Source organism: Macrotis lagotis, chromosome X, assembly GCF_037893015.1.
Source record: "Macrotis lagotis isolate mMagLag1 chromosome X, bilby.v1.9.chrom.fasta, whole genome shotgun sequence".
Lineage (NCBI taxonomy): Eukaryota > Metazoa > Chordata > Mammalia > Peramelemorphia > Peramelidae > Macrotis > Macrotis lagotis.
Window position 1 is genome coordinate 459,888,335 of NC_133666.1, and position 18,687 is coordinate 459,907,021.

Below are 18,687 nucleotides of genomic sequence, written 5' to 3' on the forward strand. Positions count from 1 at the left end.
TTCATTAGGAGAATAGAAAAAAATTGTTTTAAAGATCCCCCTTGGGCAGCTAGGTGGAGCAGTAGAGGGTGGCTAGGTGGTGCAGTGGATGGAGCACTGGCCCTGGAGTCAGGAGAACCTGAGTTCAAATATGACCTCAGACACTTAATAATTGCCTAGCTGTGTGGTCTTGGGCAAGTCCTTAAACCCATTGCCTTGCAAAAAAAAAAAGAAAACCTAAAAAAAAAATCCCCCTTTCCTGTTCTATAATTTTATTTATGCGTATCACAAAAGAAGTAGCAAGTCTTCCTCCAGCCCCAACATAAACATTAATGCAGTAAAGAAACCATCTGTTCAATTCAAGTGCTCCCTACCACTTCTTGAGGTTGTTATAAGACTGAGTAATAAATTGTGAATAAGATACTTTCAGTTCCCTGTAAGAAAGACTATATTAATCCAAAGTACTGCATTAGTATTTGTAGTATTATACATACAGTGATATCTAATCTAGCATCGAAATGGGGATTTTGGTTACTAGGACAACTGTTTGGTTTTGACCTATGTTATTGAAAAATCTTTCCTAAATCTAATTAGTTCATATTGCTGCCTCACTGATAATGGTTATAGGTCAGATGATTATTTTTGAAGGCTAAAGATCTAATCTAGGCTAAGGGTCATCCTTCTGAATATGAATTGTGATTGTATTAATGGCATAGGGGATGTGGATAAGTAACTGAATAGCATACCTTGAAAATTATGGGGGGGGGGTTAAGCTTAATTCCTGATTCCTTTCTTATAATTGGAAATTCAGTGTGGTGGTGGTGGTGTGTATGTGTGTATGTTTACTGTTTACTGAGAATTTATTTAGTTTTAAGGTTCTAGATTTTGGTTTGCTACAATAAAGATACATTTTACTGATATATATTCCATCTAATTTAAAGTCCTACATGATGTGTTGCTTGATTTCCTAATAAAAATTACTGAACAGCAAGGCTAGCTACAAAATTTCTGGAAAGACAGAAGCCTGACAAATCTGTTCTACAAGAAACAGACTGCTTATTACATGAATAAACATGCAAAAGAAAAAGCAAAATTGCTTCTCCTTACTGGCCTGGGTTATTTCCCAAGCATTAGAGGAGTTTGCTGCCTTTAGCTTTTCCCAAGAGATGGAATGTGTTTCCTTTGAGATCAGGAAGGACTGTAATCAGATGTTGCTGGAACAAATAATCAAGTGAGACCTTCTTGGCTTCCAATTGAAAATGGTGGCAAACCTCCTATGAAGCTTGAGCTTAATGACAGGTTCTTAGTTCCTCACATTCCCTCACTAAAGGACTTGCTTTCCTGTTTGGTTTAATGATTTAATATCATCCCCGCAGCTAGGAGTTCCTGCCTTTTCAGTTGTGATCACTTGGAGAATAAAAGATGATTTTTTTTTTAAACCACAGACACATAAATGAAGCAAGGGTGTCTTCTCCTTAGGTATTCTGTCTGCCAAGAAAGAAATCTTTATTTTTTAAACTGGCAGAAATCAGTGAACCATTCAATTTCACACATAGGGAATCTGTCAGGAAACATTTTACAGGGCAGTTAAACCCTGGCATTCAAGTTGGGGTGGAGTGAGGTGGGGTTGGGGGTGGTCTAGGTCCTAAGTAACTAGTGACTACTCAGCTAAGAATAGAAGAATTTTTACATGATCTGCAATACTTATTATTAGAAAGAATAAAGCCCATAGTTTGTTATTTCTGGAAAGTGAAATTCTAAGCCAGCCTAGTCATCAGCTAATGTTGGAAAATAAATGGCCATTCTGATTTTTGGGGGGATTGTTGTGTGTTTTTTTTTGCAATGCAATGGGGTTAAGTGACTTGTCCAAGTCCTTGCTGTGTGAAAGCTAGGTAACTATTAAGTATCTGAGATCAAATTTGAACTTGGGTACTCCTGACTCCAGAGCCAGTGCTCTTTTCATTGTGCCACCTAGCTATCTCCCCCCCCCATTCTGGTTTTATATGCCAAAAGTGTCTTAAATATCCTCGGATCCCTCATGTTCGAAGTCCTCCATGTTTGTTTTATCTATTGTCTATAAGATAGCTGTAATGAATTAGCATAAGGATTTCTAAATGGAGTCCATAACTGAATTTTTCATAACTTAGAGAAATGTCTTTTTGGACCTAATTCATATTTTTCTTGGAATTAGAAGCATAGGCAGCCATCTAGTTCAGTTCTTTCATGTTACAAATGAGGAAACTGAGGAACAGAAGTGATTTGCCCAGGGAGGAACAAGGTAGGCTAACCCTGATAACTAAATAAAAGCTTCTAGGCACTGAAAAATGTGATCCAGAGAATAAAATTCTACATTTTTTTTCTATCATCAGAAAATGCCAGGTAAACTATCTTTCAACTCAATTTAATAGATGTTGAAATTCCCCTGTTCCCCCAATTTGATTGCTTCTTGTCATTAAACTCATGAACTAATTTTGTTCTTATGTTTGAGTGGGGTGTTACTGACAAGTCCTAATTTTCTGGGGGGATACATGTCATACTAAAATATATTTTGGTACTAAATGAATAGCAATGATCTAAGAAGAATGTCAAAACATCTATTTGGGGGAAGTTATTTTAAAATGTAAGTAATTGCCTATAATCTTATTTTAAAATAATTGTTTCACTGGTGTGACAGAATTGGACAATATAGTAAATGACTTTATTATAGTAAAGAAATATAATGATGATGATTTCCAACTCCAGTAGGATAGAATTTTTCCCAATGAAAATATTCTTTCCCAAAGATTGATATTTTTGTAATAGGTACATAATCATAGATTGTGTCATTAGCAGGATTTGACATCAACTTCCTTTCCATTCCTATTTTCCATTGCCTAGGAGTTAATAGGAACCACCCTCATATTTGGAAAGAGAAAGAAATGACTTAAAGAGTCCCCATGCATGTATTTATACATTTTAATTAATCCCATCCAGTACTACCAATAAGCATCATGGTGAGGAAATGTGTCATTACTTATATAGTGCAATCAAGAGTTTCCATGTAAAAATTATTCAGCTCTGCAAGCCCAGGAACCTGATTAGGTTTGGCAATAATGTGCTTTTTTTTAGGTATAATTAATAACATTTTTTCTTTATTAGCAAAAACTTTTAGCATTATGTCATCTAGATGGTACTGTGAATAGAGAGCCCTGGACTGGAGTCAGGAAGATCTTTGTTCAGATCCAGCCTCAGACGCTTACTCTCTATGTGTCCCTGAGTAAGTCACTTTACCCTATTTGCCTCAGTTTCCTCATCTGTAAAATGAGCTGGAGAAGGAAATGTCAAACCATTCTTTGCCAAGAAAACACCAAATGAGGTCATGAAGAGTCAGACACAACTAAAATGTCTGAATAACAATAACAACAAGAAGAATATGAGAATTGAATGAGATCATCTCATTCTCTTCCCCCCTTTTACAGATTTAGGAAATTGGGGTCCAGAGAGAAGAAAATATTCCTACATTAAAATAAAGCTCCTCTTAATTTTTGTTGACATTGGTGTTGCATTTGCACCCACTCTCAGATTTTTGCAGTCAGGAAGAGAACCACATAGGTTTAGCAATTTGTGGAGTACCCAGAACACACGGATACTTAACAAGACATATTTGATTATTCTGAAAGGAATACTTTTTGCATTCTAATCAATTGTACCTGCCATCTGCTCTTGAGGAATAATCTTATCAGTTTCATTTAGCAATTCTAGGGTAAGTGCTGGACCTGATTGAAATAGATATGATGGCCAAATGGATGACTGGCAGAAAAACAAATGCTCTACAGCCAGGCCATCTGCTAAGACCATGGGGATGCTAGAATTCCAATGATGCCTAGTGGAAACTGTAAAACACTCTATTTAGGAAGGCTAACAATCCAAGTTTCACGTGCTTAAGAAGAGAATTTGGTGGTGTTAAGTGATTAGGACCAGAAATAGCTTCAGCAAAATATTATGTATACAGGAGCACTAGATAGAAGCATGGTGTTGCAGAGTCCACTGGACTGGAAATTCAAGTTCTGTTCTGCCCCCTCCCCAAATAGATAAATAGAACAGCACCAGCTGTTTATCTCTGGAAAGTCACATACTCCCTCTGAATCTCAGTCTCTTCATTGTATGATAGAAATAATAGAATCTGTTCTTGGCTCTTAAGGATGCTAAAAGTAAAGCTTTTTTTTTTTTATTTTTGCAAGGCATTGGGTTTAAATGACATGCCCAAGTTCACACAGCTCGGTAAATTATTAAGTGTCTGAGGCTGGATTTGAATTCAGGTCCTCCTGACTCCAGGGTTGGTACTCTATCCACAGCATCTTGGTATACTAAAAAATGTTTTAAAGACCTAAAATGCTATAAAAATGAGTTGCTATTGTCAATTATTTTTGTTGAGAACCGAATGACAAAATCTTGGGCAAGTCACTTGACCTCTGAAATCCTTATTTCTTCATCTTTAAAATTACACAGTTGGATCAAAAGAGAGACTGCTAAGGTCTCTTCCATCTCAGACTAGAATTCTGTGATTCATTACTGAACTGGTACATCCATCTCATTTAGGTTTATAAACCTCTATCTGAAAGGCATTTCAGACTTGTCTAATCCAGCTCCCTAATTTTATAGATGAGGGAACTGAAGTCCAGGCAGAAATTAAGTGACTTGCCCCAGGTAATGCCAACAGCAATCTTCAGTAGCAGGATTTGAACTTAAGTCTATTGATGATAAGATCAGTACTCTCTTTAGCCACCTCCAGTCTGTGAAGGGTGATGTCTTTATTTCCTTCATCCCTTTATATTTTCATTGTCAGTCAAAAGATATCAGAAGCTGGTGGTAGAATTTAAGAGGAACAGCAGCACCCCGGCAAAAGGAAATATTTTACCTAAGTATAATAACATTTTTAGATACTTCTGCCCATGAGGCTTATTGTTGAGATGCTAATTCCAAGGCAAGCAGGCTTTCTTTAGAAAAACAATGCATTTGAAATTATATGGCCTGAGTTTAAATCGTGTCTCTTTTATCACTTAGATGAATATGAGATTTATTGGTTCTGTTTCCTTATTTGCAAAATAAGGAAGTTGTACTATATGGTCTCTAAGTTCCCTTCTATCTCTAAAAATAGATACCCCCAAGATCCAGGAACATACTTCGTTAAGTTTAATTGCATTGAACAATCTTGGTTTCTGAGAACAGAAGATTGTATTCATCTCTCCTCTGGATGGACAAGTCAGAGATGACTTGTGCAGAATGTAGTTATTTTGATAGATTGGGTTGCTGTGTCAATCAGAAAGGAAACAAACCTTTTATTAAGTGCCAGTGTTTTGCAAATATTATTTCATTAGGTTCTCACAACAACCTTGGGTGGTGGATACTATTTCATTCCTATTTTACAATTGAGATTACTTAGGTAAACTAAAGTAAAGTGACTTATTCATGGTCACATAGCTAATAAATATCTGAGGCCAAATTTGGGGCTTACTTTTAAGTCAGGACTTCCTGATTTCAGACTCTGAAATTCATATGTGCCTGTTAGTTAAGCTTACATTTGGTGATTTTTCTTATTTAAAAGATAGTAATATTTAAAAGGGGTAAACAAAAAAAGAAAAATTTTCTCTTAATTATAAACTCTAAGTTTCCTTAGCTAATGTAGGGAAAAATGACATTTTACTGAAAAATACATTATTATACCCGAATGAAAATTATTTAGGTCATTTTTATACTTCCTGAAAAGTTCATAGTCCAGAAATCTAGATATCCCATTCCAGAGAATCCAGGGAATTTGGAACTATACTTTATCTAGTTAAATACTATACTCAATTCTCAATTATGTTTCAGGAGATAATTCATATTTTGGTTTAATCAGAGGGAAAAGTTTCTTTTAGATTTATTGACACTATCTACAATACTATTTAGTTACTTGTTCTATTGACAACTGGTTCTTAATTTTAGTTTTCCATGAAATTTTCATTTAAGTAGGTAAGAACTATGAAAGTTTTATCTATCATCCTAACTCAAGGGAAAATTTCATAGCAGGTTTTGCTTAGCTTGGTGCTTAATTCTATCATGCTCTGGGGATATATTGAGGAGTCATGGTGAAGAAATTTGCTACCTCCACAGAGAGATTTTTTACTATGCAGCTGCCAAATTAAACTTCCTAAAACATGTCCACTATGTCAGTCTCCTGCTCAAGAATCTTCAATGGTTCCCTTTTATCTATGGGATAAAATAACCTTTTACTCTGGCAGTCAAGACCCATTGAAATTTTACCTCTGACTTTCTTAATCTTATTCATATGACTCCTTTTTTATACTCTACCTTTTAGCAAAACTGAAAATGTGTATTTTTAAACTGAACACTATTACCTTAGCATATTCCAAAAGGCCTGGAAGATGCTCCTTCCTCATTAGTTGAAATCCTACTTTTAAGGACCAAAATGGGAACTACCTTTTCTAAGATTCTTTCCTAGTGCCCAATCTAGAAATAGCTCTATTTTTTTTAAGAGTTATTTGATCTTTATTCCTCTTTTTCTTCTACCACCCAAAGAATAAGCTTTAAAAGTCAAGAGAGATAGGTTCAGATACTTGTCTTAACACTAACTGTGTGATTTTTGATCATACTCTTTAACTCTCTGAGACAATTTTCTCACCTTTAAAATTAGAACAATAATTCTTGGTCTGCCTATCTCATGGGGTTGTTGCAAGGGAATTTGTGCTCCTACAAGACCTGGGTTGTTTTAGTATTGCTATTACCCTATATCAATACAGCTAGGTAGCTAGATGACAGAGTGGATAGAGTTCTGGATTTGGAGTAAGAAACACCTCAATTCAGTGTCTTACCCCACTTAACCTCAGGTTTCTCATCTGTAAAATGGACATAATAGAACCCACCTCTTGGGACAGTGAGGAAAAAATGAAAGCACAGTATTAAATACTAGCTTTTATCATTATATCCATTTATGTATATTTTATACACAAATTTTGTACCTCTTGCCCCTCCCTATTATAGCAAAAGTACATTATGGTTTTTCACCTTTATTTCCTCAGAGACAATTTAGTATACAAAGCCTTGAACCTAATAGGTAATAAATAAATGTTTAATTGAATTGTTTGAAGGACATGAGCCACATTTAACACAACAAATCCCAAAGTGAAGGTTTAAAAATCAAGGACTAATATTCTTATTGCTAATTCTATCATGAATATGTGTGTCAGGCAGTTTTGTTCTTTGCAGTTTCTAGATTTCCACCTCTCCTTGAACTAATTTTGATTTTTAACAGGCAATCTGCATGGAATCTAAATGTAATTTTGGGAGGTCAGTCTTCATTATTTCTTATTGTTTTCTCCAAGACAATTATCACATTTGCCCAAACTCAAACTCAAATATAACTGGTATTGCAAATATATATATATATATATATTATATATATATATATATATAATATATATATAATTCCATTAGAGGAATAACCATTAGTAATATATCATCTTTGACAAAATGTATGTTCAAATTACAAAGATCATTTGGGGCATAGCAAATTAGTACTAGTTCCAACAAGTGTGAAAACATGTAGGATAATATGCAGTAAATCCATCTCTCTATAAGGGACTCCAAATACTCCTCTTACTGATATAGTGAAGTCTTTTGTGGTGCTGTATATTATGGAAGAGGGAAGAGTTTTGCTAGCAATCAATCATTTTTGAGACAAAAATTTGCCAAAAGTCATGTTCTCATGACTTTTTAATGAGAAAGATTAAAAATGTTAAGGACTGAATAGCACTGGGAGACTTAGTAAGAACTTAAATTCTCTCTCTCTCTCTCTCTCTCTCTCTCTCTCTCTCTCTCTCTCTCTCTCTCTCTCTCTCTTCTTTGACTACAAATCATCTCAAAAAAAAGATGAGATGTGTAAGCCCCAAGTGTTCATGTGGACTATTGGTGCCCGACCTGTAGTAGAGTATTCTTGAACTCTTATTGGTCTAATCAGCCACAGTTGGACACACTGTAACTTGTCTCTGCCACAATGTTGTTGTTTTGGTCTTCAATAATGAAGGACAAGAACCAATCAATCAACCTAAATCAATCAATCAGTGACACCTCTTCTCCCCTAATCTGGGAGAAACTGGGAAAAAAACTGGGAAAAACTCAACATCCAACAACCAGGAAATTACTATAATCTATACCAAGCAAACTGAACAACTACTCTTTAAATGGGAAATGGAAATTGTTTTGATTGTGCACTTGGCTACCGCAATGGAGAAGGATGAGACATTGTGAGAATTTGTTCCTAAACATAACTAGGGCCTTTTATTAACTTAAGTCTGATGATTGGAAAAAATCTTTTGCCCTCAGTAGATGATATCACTAAATATCTATTTTCTGATTGAACTCACTGTTATTTGCCTTGATAATTGATAACAGACTGGGTTTCAAGCTCATGAGGCTAGTGAAATGGTTTATAATTATATTTATATGTAACTGTATATTACAATTTTATATATATACTTTCACAAATGAATTTGCATATGTATATATATATATATGTCTGTGTTTGAATATATGATAACAAATTGTTCCTTGAGAAGTAAACTTGAAAAAACTAAAGAAAAAAATGAATGATTTCATCTATCTTCATTAATAGCGGTCTAAAGTGTTGATACAATAGAAAGGAAGAAATTTCACGGGTTAATATTCACTTTCATATATTGTTTATTCTTTCAGCATGCATTGCTCTCCACATCACGTGTGAGGATAAAAGAAACATCACACACAACACACACATGTCACTGGTGTCAAAGGATTAAAAAGAAAAGGTTTCTTTTTAAATTGACTTAATTCTTTCCAGGGCCTGCTTTATGTGGCCAGAGCCCCAGTGTCTGTTATAGGTCAGTTTGCAATCTAGGGCTCAGAAAGACACTAGGCAACTATAGAACACTTTTGTGGGCCCCTTTTTGCTGGCCCCTTTAATGAGTGATATTTTCAAACTGCATTATTTTCTGGTACTTTTGAGAAGGTATTAGATGGGGTCAGAGATGGAACACAGGAGTAGGCATGGAGAGTTATCTTTTTTAAAAATGTACATTTTTTTAAAAAAGGAAAAACAATAGAGCATTGCTTCTAGTCAAAATGATTATGTGTTAGATTTGATTAGAGTTCTCAAGTTCTCTCTTGGTATGACTGTGGTTATAGATTTTTATTTTATTTGAGAGGTTTTCAATAACTTTCAATACTGTTTGCAAGATGTGGAAATAATAATGTCATCTTAAACACAATCTCTTCTCTTGCATATGGTACATAGTCCAGCATCATAATCCCTCCTGATAATCCTTCAAACTAGAAACTGTCTTCATTAATTTTTACACATTGGTAGTCCAAATCGAGTCCATATATATTGTTAAATTAGAAGTCATGTATATCGCTTCTATCAATAATTCTTATAAAGGTATAACCTACCATGTGAGCCGTGGTTCTGGCCAGCCAGACACAGAGCAGTGTAATCTGACATTCTGTTTCTCCCAGACAGTGTGGGAACGAGGCTTGATGACAAATTCAGGAGCATGGAGGAGACTATCTTCATTCAACTTTCTATGAAATTCCTCAGTTTCTTCTAACTGAAAAAAACATGTTAATAAAACGATTCCAAAATCAAAATATTCTATCTCCCTAAAAAATGATGAATAAAGCACAATTTTAAACTTCTGGGGTTTTTGCTTTTAAAAGATTATAATTGTTCTTGATGAGTTTTGTAGCTTTGGCAAACGGTTTTTATGTGACCTTTAAAGCTCATTAAGATTTTCTTAACCCTAAACTAAAGCAAGGGATGCTCCCTTCCTTAAACAGATTTCTTAAGGCTCTTTAAAATGTATCAGTTTCACATGAGGTTGAGAAATATTTAACTTGTCCCCTTTAATTTTCTATTTTGTCTATACTTCTGCTTCTCTTAACCCCCTCAGAGTTTGATGAATTTTAGCACTTGAAGGAAATCTTGTATCTAAAACATATTGCATGCATGTTCCCTTTGGCAGCGTGACCTATTTGTCTGCTCTTACTGTTTTTTTCAGGGTCAAGCGCTCTGCCTTCTCCCGGATGGCCACTTTCCTAGACTTCTTTTCAAAAAGCTCCTCCTGCTGTGAAGATACCATGGACTGCTTGGTGGTGGTGATGCCTTCACCAGTGGCCAAAAGATTTCTCCTGGCAACATAGGCAGCAGCTTCTTTAATTCTTTCCTCTTCTGTATCAGTAATTCCATTGACATTTACTTGGCTAAAATTCAAATAAAAAAAATACAAGTTGAATGAATGGGCAACCAAATCCCCATTTTTTGCCCAATGTACCCAATTCCACACAGTGGTATTCATTCACAAAATACATAAAGAGATTTTTATTCACATTATACAAAGATTTTTCATCTTTCAAAGGAATACACTTTTGCTGTTATTCAGATCTGAGTCTTTGTTATTCCATTTGAGGTTTTCTTTACAAAGATACTGAAATGTCTTACCGTTTCCTTCTCCAACTCATTTTACAAATGAGAAACTGAGGAAATTAGGATTAAATGATTTGCTGAGGCATAGCTAACAAGTACCTGATACTGGATTTGAACTCATATCTCCATGACTTTGAGTTCTATCCACTGTTCTAACTACCCATATACCAATCACTTTTGGTAAAAACTATGCTTCCTAACTTTGTTTAAATATAATTTTATTTACACCCATATCTTCAAGAATATTGCAATTAGACAACTCGCTGGTGAAGTGGATCAAATTCTGTACCCAGAGTCAGGAAGAATTGCATTCAACTCTGACCTCAGATTACTAGCTTCTACTTACTACCTACTAAATTTATTTGCCTCAATTTCTTCATCTGTAAAATGAAGATAATAATAGTCCTTACCTCCCAGAGTTGTTGTGAAGCTTAAATGATATAGCATTTGTAAATAATCACTATTATTATTGTTAGCAAATTTACAATCAGTTTGAAATCTAACCTCTTAATCCATAGTTTGAGAAGTGGATTCTTAAAAACAAGCTGGTTCAATATTCAGAGCAATTACATAGGAAAATGAGTTACAAACTTTATGCTAAATAAATCTATTATGAGACTCCATTCAGTTCTATGAAACAATGAATGTATAGCCATCTTCAACTTAACAACTGTTGAATTAATTTATTTCTTGTTTGGGAAGCTGATCAGCTCTATAATAGCCAGACTTAGTTATGGAGACTAGACAGTAAAAGTTTGCAGGTGATTATGGATCTGTCTCTTGGAGGGGAAATCGAATAATGTTCCTAGATTATCAAGACATTAAAAAAATTTCTATTTTCTTAGACAAATATTCTTGTGCAGTCATCGTCCTTCATGTCCTTAAAAGCTGTTCATCAAACACTCCCCACTAGAGGGCACTGAATGTGTCAAATTGATAATACTGCCTTAGTCCCAGCAAAGTAGGAAACTGTGGGGGCAAAACATTGCCTTAATTGTTGGATAGGGTTACAGTTTAGTTTCTTTTGCTAAACTGTTTTCCATTAGGGATGGTTGAATAGACCAGACCTCCAAGCGAGAATGATCATGATATAAAAGCCCCAAAGCATCAACAACAATTTTTTAATGAATATATTTAGAAAAAAAGATCTGCCGCCAAATTATTCAATTTACTGATAGCAATTTCATTTCTAATATCGTCAACAATATTGTTGGTTGATGGCTGTGGAATAAAAGAGGAGAAAGCAAAGTTCTATAAAAAAAACACTGACCCTATACAATCTGCATTTTATAAAACTGTATCCCTATTATCATGAACAATGGATCCTATTAAGCAGTTGCATTATTTGAATTCACATTATTTGAAGTTATAATTAACTGCATGTAAAATAAATATAGTTTTGGTTTCAGTCCAATAGAAATATACACCACAAATTCAAATAATACAATCATTTCAAAGGATTCATTATTCATATTAATCATGACTGTCTCAAAATTATTTTTAAAATTAAAAAGCTATATATTTAGAATCTTTTTCAGTCTCTTCTCTGCAACTTCCTTGGGTGTTTCTTCTAGACAGGATACAGCCAATTTTAGTTACACTAAAAAGTTCAGAATTTCTAATTTCTTCTACTTTATTATAGTGGATGACTAATAGTTGCTTTCTAATTCCCTTCTGAGAGATGATTAGCACCATGAACAGAGAACATAAAGAAATTGTATTTATACACGCTTTACAGCTTATTCTATAAGATAGGTATATGCATGTATGGTTGAATGTTGAAGAGAGAGAGCCAGTTTTTCTTCTCTCTCTTAGAATTTAACAAACCTAAATTATGACAATGATGGACCTTATGTCTTATGAAATTCAAAAGATATATTTTGTGGATTTTCCCTTAGTTCTCATCCACCTCTACAACTGATTCACTGAATCTCCTCAGGCAACCAGTTAACCAGCATTCCTTAAGAACCTATATATGCCAGAAACTTCCTTTCTTTCCTCTTCATTTGTATCATCTGCAAAATAGGAAACTGAATTTAACATGCCCTATAATCCTTTACAAATCTAGCATTCCATGATTCTGATTTTTTGTAGAAAATCAGAGAGAAAAGAAAGTGGAAAGTAGTTATTGTTGCTGGAAACCCAGGCTATTGACATTGTGGAAATTTGCCTGGTTTATTCTATGGAAGACTGCCTTAGTTTCCTCAACCATATAATGGAAATTAAAATTATTACATACCTTTCAAGATTCTTGTGAAAATGAAATATTTGTTGCTGTTATTACTGTTTTTTATTATTCTACCCTTTGGGAATTATCTCAATAGGTGTTTGCTTGATGTGTGTTAGTAATTATTAACATTTTTATAGTGCTTGTTGTGTATCAGGCACTGTGTAACATTTCTATAGTGCTTGTTATTTATCAGATATTGTGTAAGGCACAGTATCTCTTTTCATCCTCACAACAAGGCTGCTATATAAATTCTGTTATTGTCCAATTTTAGAGATGAGAAAAAGTAGGGAATTAAAGATTAAGTGATTTGGCCAGGGTCACACAACTAGTACCTGAGATTGTAGTTAAACATATCATCTAGCTGCCAAGAAAGGCACATTGCCCTCAAAGGAAAGTTTGAAATAAGGAGAGAAAGAAGAAAACCAACTCTCCTCAAAAGAAATGCTTTTTTTTAAAGAACAATAAAATTGCATAAGACCTTTTAGAGAAGATTTTAGAGCATTTTTAGACTGTTAAAACTTTGATGGACTTCGTGGTATGCTTTATTGAATTATCAAACAGAAATTAAAGGATTTAACCCATTTTATTCCATGGTTGAACATAAAAAAAACAACAGAAAAATCTCTTGCATGATCACTTTTTTGGATTTTGCCTAACTAAACACATATTGCTTAGAAAATCAATCCTGAAGTCTCCTTTTCCATATTTTTTTAAATGGGGTGTGCCAAGGAAAGGAGACTTAATGTAAGACATTTGGGAGCTTTATTGTGAGACATTATCATTAAATACAATTACAAATGTAGGCAATTTTTTTACTTTTAAAGACTGCTGCTGATGGTTTACAAAGATAGAAAAAATGAAATGAAGAGGAAAAATTCAAGCCTTTTTTTGGAAAGGGAGAGGTATAATAAAACACAACTCATATTAAATTCATATTTATTTAGCTTATATGAAGTTCTGTTAAATATGAACTTCTATTGAATTAGTGAAGAAGCAAAAGTAGTCAGTAACATATTTAGAGAAAGAATTGTGACTGTTTACCTAAAAAAGTTAATTTAAAAAAAAGCAGAGTTGGGAAAATAAGCTAAAAATAGCATCTTACACAGAAGGAAGCAAAGGAAAGGATTTTATTTATTCCCTTGAGTCCACCCCAGGCAGAGTTCCATTAGACAGTGGAACACTTCAAAAAGTAGCCCCCAGTCAGAGCAGGAAAGAACAACAGAAGTACAAATCAGGGTCGGAAAAGAGTTCCTACTGACTTTCATCCAGGCTCTTTTCCATGACATTTCTTGATGTCATTTGGCCCGAGAGGATGACATTTGGTCAGCCACCTTAAGATCATGAATCATTGGCCCAGCAAAGAAAAACAAATAGGAAAGGACATGAGGGCTCCTTTAGCCCTTGATCTCGGTTTCTCGGTCAAGTTCCTTTCAAGCTTCCTTAGAAGACTATTAGAGTTCAAATGAAAATTACCACAAAAGTAATGAACACTACACGGAAGTTGATCTGTTTCTCCTGTTTGTTCTTTGTATTCATGAAATTAAAGGAAATAATTTGTTTTCCATCAAAACCCAAGCCTTTGATGCTAAGGTTAAATGATGTAGTAAATTTTTCTACGATAAAAGTCTATGAAACTATTAGATTTTGTTTGCTGTCTTTTTTCTTCCTAATAAATAATAACTAATAATGGCATGACAGTTGACCCTTTCCATTCTCATTTTATTTAGTATTTTACTTAAATATTCCTTTCTCCTATTTTTTCATAGTTAGATCTATATCATTTCAAGCATGCTATACTTCCAAGTTCTAAAAAATTCCATAGGAAAAATGCTGTTTTTTAAAATATTCTTCCATATGACTGCTCCGTCCTCTAAGATGACTAGTTTCAGAAAAAGCTCTTAAAGTCCCTTCATGACAAGTTTTAAAATATTTTTTTTATTTTGTTTTGTTTTGTTTTGTCAAGGCAATGGGGTTGTGACTTGTCCAAGATCACACAGCTAGGTAATTTATTAAGTGTCTGAGGTTGAAATTAAACCCAGGTCCTCCTGACTCCAGGACCAGTGCTCTATTCACTGTGCCACCTAGCTGCCCCTTAAAAATGTTTTTTAAAAAAATTAATTTTCTTGATTTTTGCTCCTGTGAAGGATGCTGTAATCAAAATAACTAGTAAGCATAAAAACAGAAAACAAACAAAAAGAAGAGGTTTTATATATATATATATATATATATATATATATATATATACATATATATATATAAAATGAAAGAAAATAAGAACCTGTTAACAATATAAGTTCAAGTTCATAGTATTATAGACCTAGAGCTAGACCATTTATTATCAGATCTCTTTTTTAAAGATAAGGAAATGAGGCCTATGGAGATGAGTGGGTAGTCTAAGGTCACAGCATTAGAGGTGGTTTTTGAACTCAGGTTCTCTGGTTCTTTAGTTAGTATAATTTTCCACTATAGCAAATTTTAGGAAGGTCTTCTTAACTTTTCTCTTCCTCTTATAACCTTCCCTATCCTTATAATCTCTGAGTACAAAAATAATGCACTGGTGGAAGGGGGGGGAATAGGAGGGGGAAGATCTAGTAAAGATGTGCAATTTTCTTAGTTGATGCAATCTCCGTGTGGAAGAGACTGGAGTACTCCTTCAAGAAAGGCTAAATCGACATGTACTGGAAAGGCCCTGTTCCCCCATTTTGAGCATGAGCAGACATTCTGAACTGATTCTGGTCATCTAATCATGAGTTAAAGAGATAGACTTTTGCTTGGTTGTGGAACCAGAACTGGGATGTATTCAAAGGACACCAGAAAGTCAAAGTGAGGTTCTTCCTCAGGCCATTTCTCTTTCCTAGGGGTCTTCTGTCTAGTTCAGACTGACATTCTGGAAGTCTCTGGTGTAAATGAAGAGAGGCATCAGGCTCTCTTTAACACATGTCTTTCTCACTTTTAGGTCAAGGTTTTTGGAGACAGTTGTGACCCTACCAGTTTCCAAATATTAGGATGACTACTCACCAGAAGTCCTCATGCTGGGTTTGAGAGTTAACCTAGTACATCAGTAATGAGCCTAAGGAGAGACCTTTGGGACACAGTCTAACAGTAGCTGAGACAGATTCATTAAGCAGCTGTGTCACATTTAGAGAGAAACTTGATGGGATAAAACTCTAGTTAGAAATTTCTTTGGGTTTGGACCTCACACTATAAGGACCAGGGTAATTTGAGGAGAGTGTATCCCTAAGCCTTGTGAGTGTGTGTGTGTGTGGGGGGGGAGGTGGTGGTGGTGGTGTGTGTGTGTGTGTGTGTGTGTGTGTTTGTGTGTGTGTGTGTGTGTGTGTGTGTGTGTGTGTGTGCTTGCCATGTTTGTTCTTGGTAGATATTCTTCTGTAAAGGCTAATCAATGTTGATTGATTGGTAGAGCTGGGATGCTGATCATTGACAATCAGAAATCAAGAGCATGCCAGAACAGGGAATCTGAGTTGGTAGCATCTGGAGAAGGACACTCCCATCGCCTCAGAGATATCCCTGGAAACCTGAGATAATGATGTAACTGATCTCATTCTGCAAGGATAAGTACAGTGTCACAACAATATTGATAATACCAAAAAGAGAAAGCATACATACCGCCCTGAGAAGATAGGTACCACATAGTCTTTTGATTGAATTTCTTTCTCCTCTCCAGAGGCGAAGCTCTTTTTGGCCCTTTTTGTTTGGGGACTCAACTTGGAAGAATAATCTTCTAACATTAGAGTAGAATCTGTAAGTCTGAAATAAAACCCCTGAGGTTAGATTCTAACATTATAGGAAGATATGTTCAGAACACACAGAAAAAAAGGTGAGGTTTAACCTGTAAAACATTTCATAGGATCTTGGATCTTGAATAATGTTCTTTCCAATCCAGAGTCCTTTAAATGTTGGCACATACAGAAGGAACTGAAAATAGTTTCCATGTGCATATGAAGAAAGGATTTAGATTTTTAAAAGTCAATAAGAGAATATCCTAGAAGCAGATTTGAAGGTTTAAAAAAACAGGCCTTTATAGTAATTCCTTTTGCTTATTGCTGGCATAGTCAATGTTCATTATGTTTCTTTTTTAATTTAGCATTTTATCTTTCCCATTTAATGTAAAAATAATTTAAAATTCTTTTTGTAAACTTTTTGAGTTCCAAATTTTCTCTCACTTTCTCTGTGCCCCCCCATGAATATTTTTCCTTTTTAAGCAAAAGACTCTATATTCCAGTCCAGATTGCATTAATTTATATGGCTTTAGGTTTTCTTGTTATCCTAACCAGTAATACAGGGTAGATGTTTTGACAAAGAAATTCAATTTAATTAACATCAATTTAATGCTTTGAATATAGCAGACACTTTGGGAGAACCAAAGAATAAAGTATATTGCTGCTTTCACTGAGCTTGTACTCTAGTAGAATTCCTTCTTTTCTTCAAAACTCTCCTCAGGTTCCATCTTCTAAATGAAGGTTTTTCCTAATTCCCACAGCTCTTCTACCATAAATGTATTTTGTGAGAGGCCATATTCATGTTGTAGATAGAATCAGGTCAGGAAGACCTGGGTTCCTATTTCGCCTATGACACATCCTGGTCGTATAACTCTGGACAAGCCATTGAACCTCTCCATGCCCCAGGTCACTTTCTAAGACTATATTAAGTTAATGAGGAGGCACCAATTTGTATTGGTAAGAGGGAGTTTCCTCAATGGGAAGTCCCTGTACTGCTGGAATCGTAGATATAGTCCCCAAAATGTTTATTTTGTGCAAATCTGGTTTTTGTATAGCTGACACCTACACAGTGCTTGGTATAGATTGAGCGTCTTTTCCAGAAATATTGGTATGTTGGTTGTTCAGTGTAAACAAGAGGATCCCTGAACAGTGATATTTACAAAGTAGAAAGATAAATCTGGAAGTGATAATAGGATGGATTTGGGTGTAGAGATAAGGAAAAGACTGGAGAGAAAGTTCTCTTTACATCTCCCTAGATGTCTATTAAATACAAAGCACTCAACTGGTTTTTGTTTAATTGAATCTGTAAATTGTTGTTTTTCCTTTGTGCTCAGAGAACCAAAATAACATCTTAATATCTGGGTCAATGTTCATAGTGTCTGACTTTGATCAGATCAATAGGAGCCCAGAAAGCTCTACCACAGGTCAGGCACAATAGTTCATATGACCACTCGGAAAGGAAATGTCTCTAAATTTTCAAATCTCACTTTTCCTTCAAGCTATTATAATTCTGCTATGCTCATAGAACACAACTCCTTCTTTGATGAATGGCTTTAGCCCCCCACATTGTCCTCACCAGTGATGCAAGGGTAGATGGTTTGACAAAGAAACTCAATTTAATTTACTCCTGTAGATAGAGTTATCAGCAATTTTATGGGTGTGAAGTGGTAAAAATACGTATTTTGTAGTGGAAATAAGCTTTTTATTCTGTTACTGGAGGCAGAAGACACTTAAAGTTACCCATTTGTTAATCCAAACATGGAAATTAGAATGCTTTTCCAGGTATTAAAGGTCTTTAAAGTAGAATCTATATGATGAAATTATTTCTAATAATGAAGATCTAAGAGAATGCTTGCAGTGCAAATAAAGAGGAGAGAGAACAGATGTGACAGGAGGTTAGGGAAAAGTCAAAGGTAATGCCACTTGTGATTGGGTGAGTGATGGTGCCATTGATAGATGTTAAGAAATCAAAAGAAAAGTAGATTTGGGGGAAAGATAATATGTTAAATTTTGGATAATTGGGTCTGTAGCACTAATAGCAAACCCATGAGAAAATGTTTAATAGGCAATAATCTTGCTAGGATAAAGTCTATAGTGGCAATATGACATAGTGGAATGAATGCTTCACTTTGAACAAGAATCCATCTCCAATGCTTATTGGGTATGACTGAGTAAGTTAAAGTAATCTCTATTGATTGAGGTTTTAGCACTTATCTTCAGTTCCTCAACACTAAAATGAGAGACTA

The 18,687-nt window shown here is 34.8% G+C and overlaps 1 protein-coding gene across 2 annotated transcripts in view; it reads right to left on the bottom strand.

Annotated features, from left to right (window-relative positions):
• The window catches only part of MYOM1 (myomesin 1), a 171,374-nt gene that overhangs the window by 132,693 nt on the left and 19,994 nt on the right, over window positions 1-18,687 (bottom strand). For both annotated transcript variants that reach the window (XM_074202601.1, XM_074202602.1), the window contains exons 3-5: window positions 16,329-16,469; window positions 10,038-10,251; window positions 9,442-9,599 (exon numbers count right to left, since the gene is read on the bottom strand). In XM_074202601.1, coding sequence (XP_074058702.1) covers window positions 9,442-9,599; window positions 10,038-10,251; window positions 16,329-16,469 — 513 coding nt within the window. The remainder of the gene's footprint in view (window positions 1-9,441; window positions 9,600-10,037; window positions 10,252-16,328; window positions 16,470-18,687) is intronic.